At 34.2% G+C, this 12,152-nt stretch overlaps 1 protein-coding gene across 5 annotated transcripts in view; it reads left to right on the top strand.

Moving 5' to 3' along the window:
• SPAST (spastin) overlaps window positions 1-12,152 on the top strand; it is a 53,055-nt gene that overhangs the window by 27,482 nt on the left and 13,421 nt on the right. For all 5 annotated transcript variants that reach the window (XM_057557773.1, XM_057557772.1, XM_057557774.1 and 2 more), the window contains 5 exons: window positions 3,556-3,743; window positions 4,574-4,707; window positions 4,990-5,083; window positions 10,174-10,248; window positions 11,453-11,524. In XM_057557773.1, coding sequence (XP_057413756.1) covers window positions 3,556-3,743; window positions 4,574-4,707; window positions 4,990-5,083; window positions 10,174-10,248; window positions 11,453-11,524 — 563 coding nt within the window. The remainder of the gene's footprint in view (window positions 1-3,555; window positions 3,744-4,573; window positions 4,708-4,989; window positions 5,084-10,173; window positions 10,249-11,452; window positions 11,525-12,152) is intronic.

Genomic DNA, 12,152 nt, shown 5'->3' with positions numbered 1-12,152 from the left:
TTCCATTGTATATATCTACCACATCTCTTTAAAAAAATATTTATTTTATTATTTATTTATCTATTTGGCTGCGCCAGGTCTTAGTTGCTATACCACATCTTCTTTATCCATTCCTCTGTTGATGGACATTTAGGTTGCTTCCATGTCCTGGCTATCGTAAATAGTGCTGCAATGAACAAGATTTCAATAAAGAGGAAATAGTGTGAGTGGTTTTCTTGGGATGGAAGAGACAATTGGTCATCAACTCTTTCCCTTGTGGCTTCACCTCTTCCTTAAGGAGTTCTCACTCTGGTTTGGTCTTCCACTACAGAGCCCCACCTTAGTAACTACATTCATTTTCCCATTCCTTCGTGTATCTGATTTAAAATAACCTTTTCAAGTATAGAGAAGTATTTTGTCTGTTTCTTTTAGCATGTTTGTGAAGGGCTGACGTCTTCATAATGAACTGTTTGAAAAAACAAAGAAATGTAAGAATGCACCACGTGTAAATAGTGAAGTTTCCAAAATACAAATTTGAGATCCTAATAATCCTGCCTGAGTAAACAGCAAAATTTTCTAGCCCTGAGGAGCTGGTATGCCTTTCCCTTGTCATCTTGATTTTCTTCTACTTAATTCCACATGTGAGATCCTATTGTATTTTTCTGCCATGTTGGGGGACAAAAGCAGCTTTCTTTTCTGGGATCCATTAAAAAAATCAAACTGTCTTATTTTAAATACCTAGTTACTTGTTCTGTTCTTTTTTCTTGTTGGGGGGACATACTGACTTCACAGCTAATTTATGCAGCACTGGTGTTTCATTCCTGTTGAGCCTTAGTGAATCAGCTGGCTCATTCATGCCTAGTTCATTAGTGTCACCCACTTATGGAACATTCTATGATGTTTCACTTGGATGAGTTACTTCTTCTCTCTTAGGAAGCAGATATGCCAAAGTCTGCTTAATACTTTATGTGTTATCTACAATGTCCAATTTTCAAGTCAAAATTATTAGACGTGCAAAGAAATAGGAAAGTGTGACCCTTACTCAAGAAAGAAATCAGCCTGTAGAAACTGATTCTTGGCTGGGCCCACATGTTGAATTTAGCAGATAAAGACTTCAAAGCAGCCATTATAAATATGGTCAAAGAATTAAAAGAAAATATGGCATCTGTTAACAAACCTGCAATTCTTAGCAGAGAATATAAACTAAACAATAAAAATAGTGGAAGTTTTAAAGTTGAAAAGTACAGTTGGTGAAAAAAATTGCTAGATAGCCTCAACAGCAGATTGGAGATGTCAAATGAAAGATTCAGTGACCTTGAACTTAGATCAATAGAAATTGCTAAATCAGATGACTCCAGTATTCAGAAAGCAGATTAGTCATTGCTTAGGGCCAGGGGCAGTAAGAGGAATGGAGTGCAAATGGATACAAGGAAACTTTTGGCTATGATGGAAACATTTTGTATCTTGATTTTAGTGGCTATTTTGCCAATATATTGTACATTTTAAATGCATGCAAAAGATTATACATAGATTATACCCTAAAATGTTGATTAAAAAATACTGAAAAGGTTTATAAAGAAAAATAATATTCCCCTTCCCACCTGTTACATCTCCCTTTCTTACCTGCACCCCTAGTTTGGCTCCTCATACAATATTTAACTCTTTGCTATTTTTTCTCATGCTCATTATACTTTTAAATATTATGCTTTTATTGCTATTCCTGATTTATGAGTTTTTGATATGTATTGACTTCTTTTTCAGGTAGAAGAAGGTTTAATTCTCTTACGCCACCATTATCCTTCATTCCGTGTGTGTGTCTATATATGTACATATATATGTGTATATATATATCACTGTTTTTAGTTATATTGAAAAATTATATTTCATATTATTAGTAACTTAGTAAATATTGTTTACCCAAAGACAAATAATATATTTTAATTATTTGCCCTTTTGGGTTTTTCCTCCCCCCACATTGTCTGATTTTTTTCTTGCTCTCTAGCTTCATGTTACAGTGTTTTACTCCTTTCTGTGTTTAATTTGCTTTTTTTTTTTTAAACATCTTTATTGAAGTATAATTGCTTTACTTTAATTTGCTTTTTAACTAAAAGACCTCCTTTAGTATTTCTTTTAATGAGGGTTTGTAGATAGTAAACTCTCTCAGCCTTTCTAGTGTCTGAAAATACCCTCATTCTTATGTGACTGGTCACCTGAATATAGAATAAATGAAAGTTAACATTGTTTTTTCCTTCAGCATTTTGAGCATACTCCATTGTCTACTGACCTTTGTTATTTTTATGAGAAGTCTGCTGTCATTCTCACAGTTCCTTATGAAAATTTCTATCCATTTGTAATCTTAGGACTGTATATTTTCTGTTTGAAGAAATTCTTCTCCGGTCTCCTTTTTTCCCTCTGAAATGCATGATACTTATCATCACCCTAGACAGATCTTGCTTTTATTCACACCTTGGCTTTTCCTTATTGTCATTCCCTTTTCTGGATTGCTTTCCTGCTTCTTCCTATAGGGTCATTATCCATTAGTTCCTTGAACATACGGTACAGAACTTTGCATTTGTTTACTAGAAAAGAACCCTTGGATCTTAATTCCCTGACCAAGATCTAACCTGCTCCCCCTGCATTGGGAGCTCGGAGTCTTAACCACTGGACCGCCAGGGAAGTCCCTAATTTACTGTACTCTTAAGTTCCCTTCTTTTGTTTCCTTAAGCCATATTAAGGGATTTGATGACAAGAGCAACAATAAGGCTTTTGTCCTTAAGCTAGTCTTTTCTCTAGGCTACTCTAATTTGCTGACTGATTTAACATCTGTCTTCACAGTGAACATTGTTATTCATAAACTCTGATGTTTGTTATATAGTATATGAAAATATTATTTAGAAGCAGTGAGATTTGAACATTCAAAAGTCTGTAATTTATGTAGAAGAGCACGGTAGCTAGGTCAGGTAACCTTTTAGATTTAATTGAAGGTGTCCTATATGTGTTTATTTGCATAGATAGAGGATAAAATACTTGGCGATTTAACCATATCTTTATACCCTTTAAATTAAAATTATTTTTTTAAACCTTTGGTGGCACAGACTGGACTTTCATACTATTTTGTAGTCTTAAAAGTTTGGAACGAAGTGCTATTTTTTTTTTTTTCTCCATACAACCTATCCCTAATGCCTTTACTACATTTTGTTTGTTTAATTTTTGGCAGCTTTTAAACAAAGAAAAAAAAGAAAATTTTGGCAGCTTTATTGCTTGGTACCTTTTTTATATCCTCCTCCTGTCCCCACAAATAAAGTTATTTCTTTTTATAGCAAATACATATTCCTTATAAGAAAATTATAATATACATCAGGAAAAGGAAAAAGCTAAATAACCCATAATCTTGCCCACACCCAGTAATAACCCTTATGAACACCCTAGTATATATTCTGATTGAAATCTTATTTTGAAATATTGTTGAAGTAAAAAACAATTAGTTTTACAAATTTGTACTGGTCTTTATATTACTTTTTATAATGTTTAGCCACAATTTTCTAACCATGATGATTTTATTTATTTCCTTGATAGAAAGTGGAGCTGTTCCGAAAAGAAAAGATCCCTTAACGCACACTAGTAATTCACTGCCTCGTTCAAAAACAGTTATGAAAACTGGATCCACAGCTCTTTCAGGCCACCACAGAGCACCTAGCTGCAGTGGTTTATCCATGGTTTCTGGAGTGAGACAGGGACCTGGTCCTGCAACTGCCACTCATAAGGTATTTGGAGACAGTAACTTTAACTGCTATGCTGTTGCAAATAGAAAATTTTGAACATGATATGCTTGCTTAAGTTTATTACAAGTACTTTATAATACCTTAGATAATTGATAAGTTTCTACAACATTGAATGAAACTTTTTTTTTAATTTAGATTTTTAAGACTCTAAGTAGTAGAGGCAACTTGCTACTAAAAAGCAAATCTTTTTTTTTCTCTATTATTTTTTAAGCAAATTTTTTTTAACTCCTTTTGGTCCTAAATAGGTTAATAGTAAGTTTGCTTATCCAATCTGTTTTGTATAATACTGTATAATTCTTTTTTAAAAAAATTAATTTATTTATTTATTAGGCCACACGGTGCAGCTTGTGGTATCTTAGGTCCCTGACCAGGGATTGAATCCGAGTCCTTGGCAGTGAAAGCGCTGAGTCCTAACCACTGGACCACCAGGGAATTCCCTATAGTTCATTTAAAATTTGTTATTCTTTTAATTATTTAAATCTACATAAATGTTTTATAACATTAAACATACATAGAGTTTTGTTACAATTCTAACAAGGATCAAAATTGTATGACTGCATTGTGATAAGAGCCTTTTTATTTTATAGTAACTGAATCTCTCTGGATAAAATCTTCTATAAACCCACTTCATGCCAAATGTAGTTCTATAGTGAATGCCATTTTATCTTGGAGTAAATATACAATTTTCGGATTTTTATATCCATTTTTTGCTACTTTTAAGCCTTTAATTCTGTGAACATTAAGGTTGACTCACATGTGAAAAGTGTAAACATTATGTTGTGTTTTCACATTAAAATTTTGTGTCCTTCAAGAGTACACCAAAAACAAATAGAACAAATAAACCTTCTACCCCTACAACTGCTGCTCGTAAAAAGAAAGACTTGAAGAACTTTAGGAATGTGGACAGCAACCTTGCTAACCTTATAATGAACGAAATTGTGGACAAGTAAGTTTTGTCATCTAAAGTGTTTTATCGGGTTTTAAATTTTTTTTATTTATGAAATATATCATGAGTGAAATAAATAATATATATACCTTGTCTAATTTATATATGTAATTTTTATGATGGTTTTCAATTACTGTAAATGTAGAAAACCATTGCTTTACTGATTTAACTATAGTTTCACAGTTAACATAAAAATGGCTATGTTACATAGAGCTTAGACTTAATATTATAATAACTGAAGTATATTTCTGTTACGGAGCTAACTGAAATTCTGTTTCTTAGTGGAACAGCTGTTAAATTTGATGATATAGCTGGTCAAGAGTTGGCAAAACAAGCATTGCAAGAAATTGTTATTCTTCCTTCTCTGAGGCCTGAGGTAAGGATTTTATATTATCATTTTCCTATAGCATCATCCATTACTGAATCCATAGTACAGTAAAGAAGTGTTTGAGCTATACTAGAATGATTAGTTCATATAACAGTAGATTAGATGTCTTTTAAGGGAAAAAAACATTAGCAGTTGATGTTGACTAGTTATTTATACTGGAGAGGAGAATAAATATAATGGTTCCTAATTCCCAGTCCATTTTTAATTAAATTTATAGGAAAAGTAGGTAACAGGAAATAATTTTTATATCAAGGTAAGAGAGATTTAAAGTTAAGAAAGAATCCGCCTGCCAATGCAGGGGACACGGGTTCGATCCCTGTTCTGGGAAGATTCCCACATGCCGCGGAGCAACTAAGCCTGTGTGCCACAACTACTGAGCCTACACTCTAGAGCCCGCGAGCCACAACTACTGAGCCAGTGTGCCACAAGTACTGAAGCCTGCACACCTAGAGCCCATGCTCCGCAACAAGAGAAGCCACCGCAATGAGAAGCCTGCGCACCGCAACAAAGAGCAACCCCTGCTCACCGAAACTAGAGAAAGCCCACGCGCAGCAATGAAGACCCAACGCAGCCATAAATAAATAAATAAATAAATGCGTAAATAAATAAATAAAAGAATTATTTTCAAGATATTAAGTCATCAAAGTAAGTGGAGAGCTGGTGAATGATGGGTAGGGACCTCACCTTTTCATCCCTTATTTTTAAACTCACTAAGGAAGTTAGGTAATCTTGCAATTGATAATAAATATTTAATTTTCCACACATAGCATTGTTTTTCTTTTTTTCAGTGCTTCATTCTTTTTTATTGGAGTATAATTGCTTTACAATGTTGTGTTAGTTTCTGCTGTACAACGAAGTAAATCAGCCATATGTGTACATATATCCTCTCCCTCTTGGGCCTCCCTCCCATCCCCTCCCATCCCGCCCATCTAGGTCGTCACAGAGCACCAAGCTGAGCTCCCTGTGCTGTATACCACAGGTTCCCACTAGCTATCTGTTTTACACATGGTAGTGTATTTATGTCAAACCTAATCTCCCAATTAGCATTGTTTTGGATTCTCACAATTCACGGATTTCATGTTTGATGCTGTTCTGAAAATATTGCAAAAAATAAATATGAGGATCCAGTCTGGATTAGTTATTTCTCTTCTCCTAGAACTTTCAAGTCTTAATGGACTCATTTACAAAATCTCGTGAAAATAGATGGTATATGGCACATTGTGATGAATACGCTTTTAAATGAATGTGTAAAGCTTGTGTGGCTCTAGTTTTCTATAGTCTATGTCACTCTCATACTACTTTCATGGTGTTTATAACTTGTGAGTACCAACTATACTGAAACTTACTATTTTTTGAGTCTGCTTTCTTTATTTTTACTTCTTGCCCACTCTAAGAAGCAGTGTGCATGAAATCACTGGTCTAATATACTAATTGAAATTTTCCTAATACACAATAAAATAGAGAATTATTAAAATAGAAGGCATTTGTCCTTATATGAACCAAATTTATCTCTTGTAGCACCTCAGGCTACACTTGGAGGAAACATATTATAGCTTGTATTTGGGCTTACTTTTTGCCTGGGGTTATGTAAAAGTAGTAAATGTAGCAGAGTGAGTATTGACAAAAAAATGCTTGTTGAAAGAACTCATATAATTGTAGACCTGAAAAGGATCTTCGCAGTCATCTAGTCCACTTGTGGATAAAGAAACTAATCCTGAAATCTAAATTTCTTGCTCAACATTATAGTTAAGTGGTGGTTCTAGGAAATGAAATAAATAAGATTCCTAACATTAGACTGCCGCCTCAATGCTATAACTGCCAGCTAATTCTTAAGTATGGATTTTAGTATTTATTAAGTGGTATGCTTCTTAGGGTACAAAAATATATCTAAAATTGTAAAGGTAGTAAGGAAATATTTGGACTGTGCTAGAAGGCATTCAGCTTCTGCTCTACCCATAGCTTTAGGGAACACATCTAAAGTGGAAAGTGAGGTCAAACAGCATATGACTTTGCATTTTGGCATATTTCCATGGTGGCGCTATAATATTAGAAAAAACTGGAATTTCAAAGTTGAATAACCTAGCCTTGGGAGGGGCAGAAACCTTAGTAAATGTACTAAATTGGAGCTTGAGGAAGGACAGAATTTGAGGTAGACCCAGACCTCAGGGTTTGGACCATTTGTCTCTCTGTCTCCACACCTGCCAATTGGACCATTTTTATAATTCTAGTTCAGATTCTAATTCAGAAAGGGAATATGATTGTCCTAGCTCAGCTTTTCACAGTAGACCCATAAAATGGATCGTGGTAAGCCGTGAATGGGTCAGACTTATTTCATAAAGCATCTCCATTGTGCAACAAATCAGCTTTATTCATAATTGTCCACAGTGGGGAGCTTGCATGGACCACGGTGGGGACATTGTTAGGCTAGATTGGAAAGTTGGGTATGACAGGCATCATGACGAACTTATTCATTCTTTAGTGTGCTAGAATTTTTATTTCATCATAGAAACGCAGAATCATAATTAAGTCACCGAACGCTAAAAATGGCTTTAAGGAGATAAATAATATTAAAAATATATGCTTGAGTTAATTTCTTCTCAGAATTACCTAAAGCAAGTACTTTAACCCTTGTTCATTCATGAAGTCATGGACCTGGAAAGGACATTGAAAAAACTCTTGTCCATCTCCCTGCCATCAAATAGGACTATGTTTTAAATATTTAAAAAGTAATTTTTAAAAATCACAAATATTAATCTTTGAAACAAGTTAAAACTGTAAGAAGAATATAAAATAAAACATACCTTCCGACCCCAAAGTAGTACATTTCAAAGTATATCACAATGATCTGTCTACATACTTTTCTCAAAAATTTTACAACGAAAATATATATTCTTCTGTCCTATTTCATAGACCTCTTTCATATCCTGTCCACCTTATTTGTCAGCATTTTTCTGAGCTCTTGTGTTTTTTTTTTAGTTTTTGAATTTAATTTTATTTATTTTTTTATACAGCAGGTTCTTATTAGTCATCCATTTATACACATCAGTGTATACATGTCAATCCCAATCGCCCAATTCATCCCACCCCCACCCCCACCCCCGCCACCACTTTCCCCCCTTGGTGTCCATACGTTTGTTCTCTACATCTGTGTCTCAATTTCTGCCCTGCAAACCGGTTCATCTGTAGAGCTCTTATGTTTATTTTGTTATCTTGCTGCTTAATAATAGCATTTTCTTTCAGTTTTCTAGAAGAATGTGACTGTTCTCCAATTTTAAAAGGTTCTACCTACTACTAAAATTTCCATGAATTTCTAAATATGTTATCTTTCATTATACCAGCTTGAACATTTGCTTTTTTAAAAGTTTTTGAACTTACCTCTTTAAGTAATAATCTTATAAAGCCAATTCTTTTTTTTTTTTCATGTAGAATCTTTAACTTGATGAACCCTTAGCTCCATTATATCACACATTCCCTACCCCATCCTCCCAGTGTAGTATATCATTGCTGAGGTTAAATCAATATTTATTTCTTGTAAATGTTAAGTACCAAGCTGAGTAGGATAGTGTGTTTTTTTCCCTTGTATAGGTTTTTTTTCCCCCTACAGTAAATAGTTGTGTTACTTTTTTGTTTGCTTAGTTTTCATCTTACCAATTGTCAAACCAATTTGAAAATTCATTAGCTCAGTTTTTTTTTTTTCTTGGAACCCCTTTGCCTGGAACCACCTTTTTCTGTTCCATTCGACCAGTTGTTCTTATTTCATAGCTGTTCTATAATCTTGCTTCACCATCATCATGGAACTTTTCTTTGTCTTTCTATTTTAATGGATCTCTCGGTTTTTTGGATTCCCTATTTTCTCTTTCATGGTTTATTTTCTCATTTTGATGGCATACATCCTCCTGTAAGTTCCTGAGAAAGGGTCATGTGAGACAATATTTTGAGATTTCACACATTTGAAAATATATTTAATCTACTGTCTTCCCTTGTTGATAATTTGATTAGATGTCAAGATTTAGGTTGAAACTGTAATGGTGGATATGTGACACAAATAGTGAACCTAATGTAAACTATGGACTTAGGTTAATAGTAACATCTCACTATTCATCAGCTGTATTAAATGTACCATACTAATGCAAGATGTTAATAATAGGGGAAATGGGGGAAGTGAGGAGTTATGTGGCAACTCTCTACACTTTTCATTAAATTTTCTGTAAACCTAAAACCACTCAAAAAGATATTCCATCTTTAAGTTGAATATCAACCGCTTCATATGGTTCAACTTAAAAGTACATACACTTTCACTATTAAGTAAAGTGTTATCAGTCGGGTGCTTCACCCTTCATTCCTGCCATGCCTGGTGTCCCAGAGTTTGGAGACTCTGGTTAAATTTCTCTACAGAATAAGACGTCTGCCTCCTTTGGTTATGGAAGAGGAGTACTTGCCGGAGTGCTCTTTGTGGGGGCAAGAGCATGGGTTCCATTGTTCCTCATACAGACTTTGAATCAGTTCCCCTGTTTTTGGCCAGCTACCTTACTGCTGCTTTCTCTGGTACCTGGTGCCTCCAGTTCCTGAGCTGTTCCAGGGTTTTTTGTTCACATCAGCTTGCTCCTTGTATCTAGGTATCCCTTCACAAGCTGGCACTTAGGTTTTAGCTCCTTCAACTCCGTTAAATAATTTACCACACTTTATCAGCTCTCCATCTACAAAAATTTGTGTCCTCTGTTGTCTCCTTTTGTAATTTTTTGTTCTGTTTTGAAGAGTTACATCTTTTTTATTCATTTACTATTATTTGGTGAGATTTCTAAAGGAAGTAGAGAGGCATACTATGTTCAATATGTCTTGTTTAACCAATCTGCTTTCATTTTGATCAATAAGGGTTTGGTTTTAATTCATTTTGTTTTCTTCTGTTTTTAATAATTATTCTAATTTATTGATTATGTGTTCTCTTTAGAGCTCTGGGCATCTCTCTTTGGGAGGATGCTATTGAAAGATGGTGCTTTTTAGATAACAAATAATACTTAAAATGTCTGGAAAAAGTGTCTCCAGAATCATGGTTGTGAAATAAAGTGTATATTTTTAAGTTGTTCACAGGGCTTAGAGCTCCTGCCAGAGGACTGTTACTCTTTGGTCCACCTGGAAATGGGAAAACAATGCTGGTAAGAATTCTTTTTATTTTTATTTTTTAAACTTTAAAAAAATGTATTTATTTATTTGGTTGTGCTGGGTCTTAGTTGCAGCATGTGTACTCCTTAGTTGTGGCAGGCGGGCTCCTTAGTTACAGCTCACTGGCTCCTTAATTGTGGCATGCGAACTCTTAGTTGTGGCATGCATGTGGGATCTAGTTCCCTGACCAGGGATTGAATCCGGGCCCCCTGCATTGGGATTGCAGAGTCTTAACCACTGGACCACAAGGGAAGTCCCAAGAATTCTTTTTAAATTTGCATGTTCTATTGAGATATTAGGGAGATAATATGAAAGAAGAAACTTTTCATTGTCCCTGAGTCTATTATTTATGACTTGCTTTTGCTATAATATACTTTTTTTTTTTTTTGGCCGCACTGCGTGGCTTGCGGGATCTTAGTTCCCTGACCAGGAATTGAACCCAGGGCCACAGCAGTGAAAACGCCGAGTCCTAACCACTGGACCACCAGGGAACTCCCAATTTTTAAACTAGTTTTTAATGATGAAGTAGGTGGAAACCCACATACGTTATCTTCCGTAGTAGTTTGGGGCTGGCTAAATTTAATAGTGTAATTTTCATTATTTTCCCAAGTTAAATAATAAAATTTTACTGTAGAAGAGCTTACCTTACTATATTGAGTATCTTCCTGATCTTTGATTTTTTTCTTTTTACTATTGTAACAGGTTTATTTAAATAAAATAATCAGCATGATACAGATTTCTTTTTTTTTAAATTGAGGCATAATTGACATACAACAGATTTTTTTTTTTCTGTATCCTTTTGCCAAAAGTTTTTGCTAGGATTTGGATATCTTTCTCCTGCATAGCTCTCCTAGAGGGAAAACATAAATAGGGAAAGAGTAACTTTTTCCCTTAGCTGTTTGTCTTTCTCCAAGCAGTTATCTCCTATAACTAGGAAGAGAATAATACCCTCTTTTTTTTTTTTTTCTTTAACCTCTCCCTGTCACTTCTTAGAGAAAAAGAGAGTGGAAAGAAGCATAGCTCTTCCTAGACCTTTTCCTCATTGCTGAGAAGAAAACACGTTGATTGCCATATGTTGAGAATTGTGTCATAGCTTATATTTTTAGGAAATCTTTTCTAGAACTTAAATTGATCAGATGTGGTTATCTTTTTAAAGCAATTGAACTAATACGGTATTTACCCTTGTGATTTTTAAAGGCTAAAGCAGTAGCTGCAGAATCTAATGCAACCTTCTTTAATATAAGTGCTGCAAGTTTAACTTCAAAATACGTGAGTGTTCTTTTTCCAGTATTGTCATGTTTTAAATTACTGTCTAAACGTTACTGTGTTAAGTATAAATGGTAAGAACATTACACCAAAATGTTTTTCTTTGAGTTTTATATCTATTATTTAGATATGCTGAATATCAGTCTTCAAAGTAGAAAGTTATGTGCATTTGCTAGGCTCTTTTAAAATTGAAATTATTCTGTTAAATACTGTATTTGTTTGCTAGGGCTGTGTATTAAAGTACCACAAACTGGCTGGCTTGAACAATAGAAATTTATTATCTTGTATTTTGGAGGCTAGAAGTCCAAGATCAAGTATTGGCTGGGGTCTTAATTTTGTAAAGTAATTAAAAATAACTATAAAATGATACTTTTCCTGATTAAATTTTGCTTCCTGTGTGAAATTTTATAAGTAAAATTGTTATTAAAGTAGGTTTACCCATATTATGCACATACTATAACAGAAAGCACTGTCTTGGAAGCTAGGACGTAGGGATTCCAGCCTAACTTTTGCATGCCAAGCTGGCCTTAAGAAAGTATCACTTTAGGCTTTACTTCATTTATTTTTTTTAAATATAAACCAGGTTCCATTTATTAAATACATAGATCTTCTTTCAAATTCATGTACAAGA

This window comes from Balaenoptera acutorostrata, chromosome 12 (assembly GCF_949987535.1).
Source record: "Balaenoptera acutorostrata chromosome 12, mBalAcu1.1, whole genome shotgun sequence".
Taxonomy (NCBI): domain Eukaryota; kingdom Metazoa; phylum Chordata; class Mammalia; order Artiodactyla; family Balaenopteridae; genus Balaenoptera; species Balaenoptera acutorostrata.
Note: the sequence above shows the minus strand (reverse complement) of the source record. Positions and strands in the feature narration are given on the sequence as shown.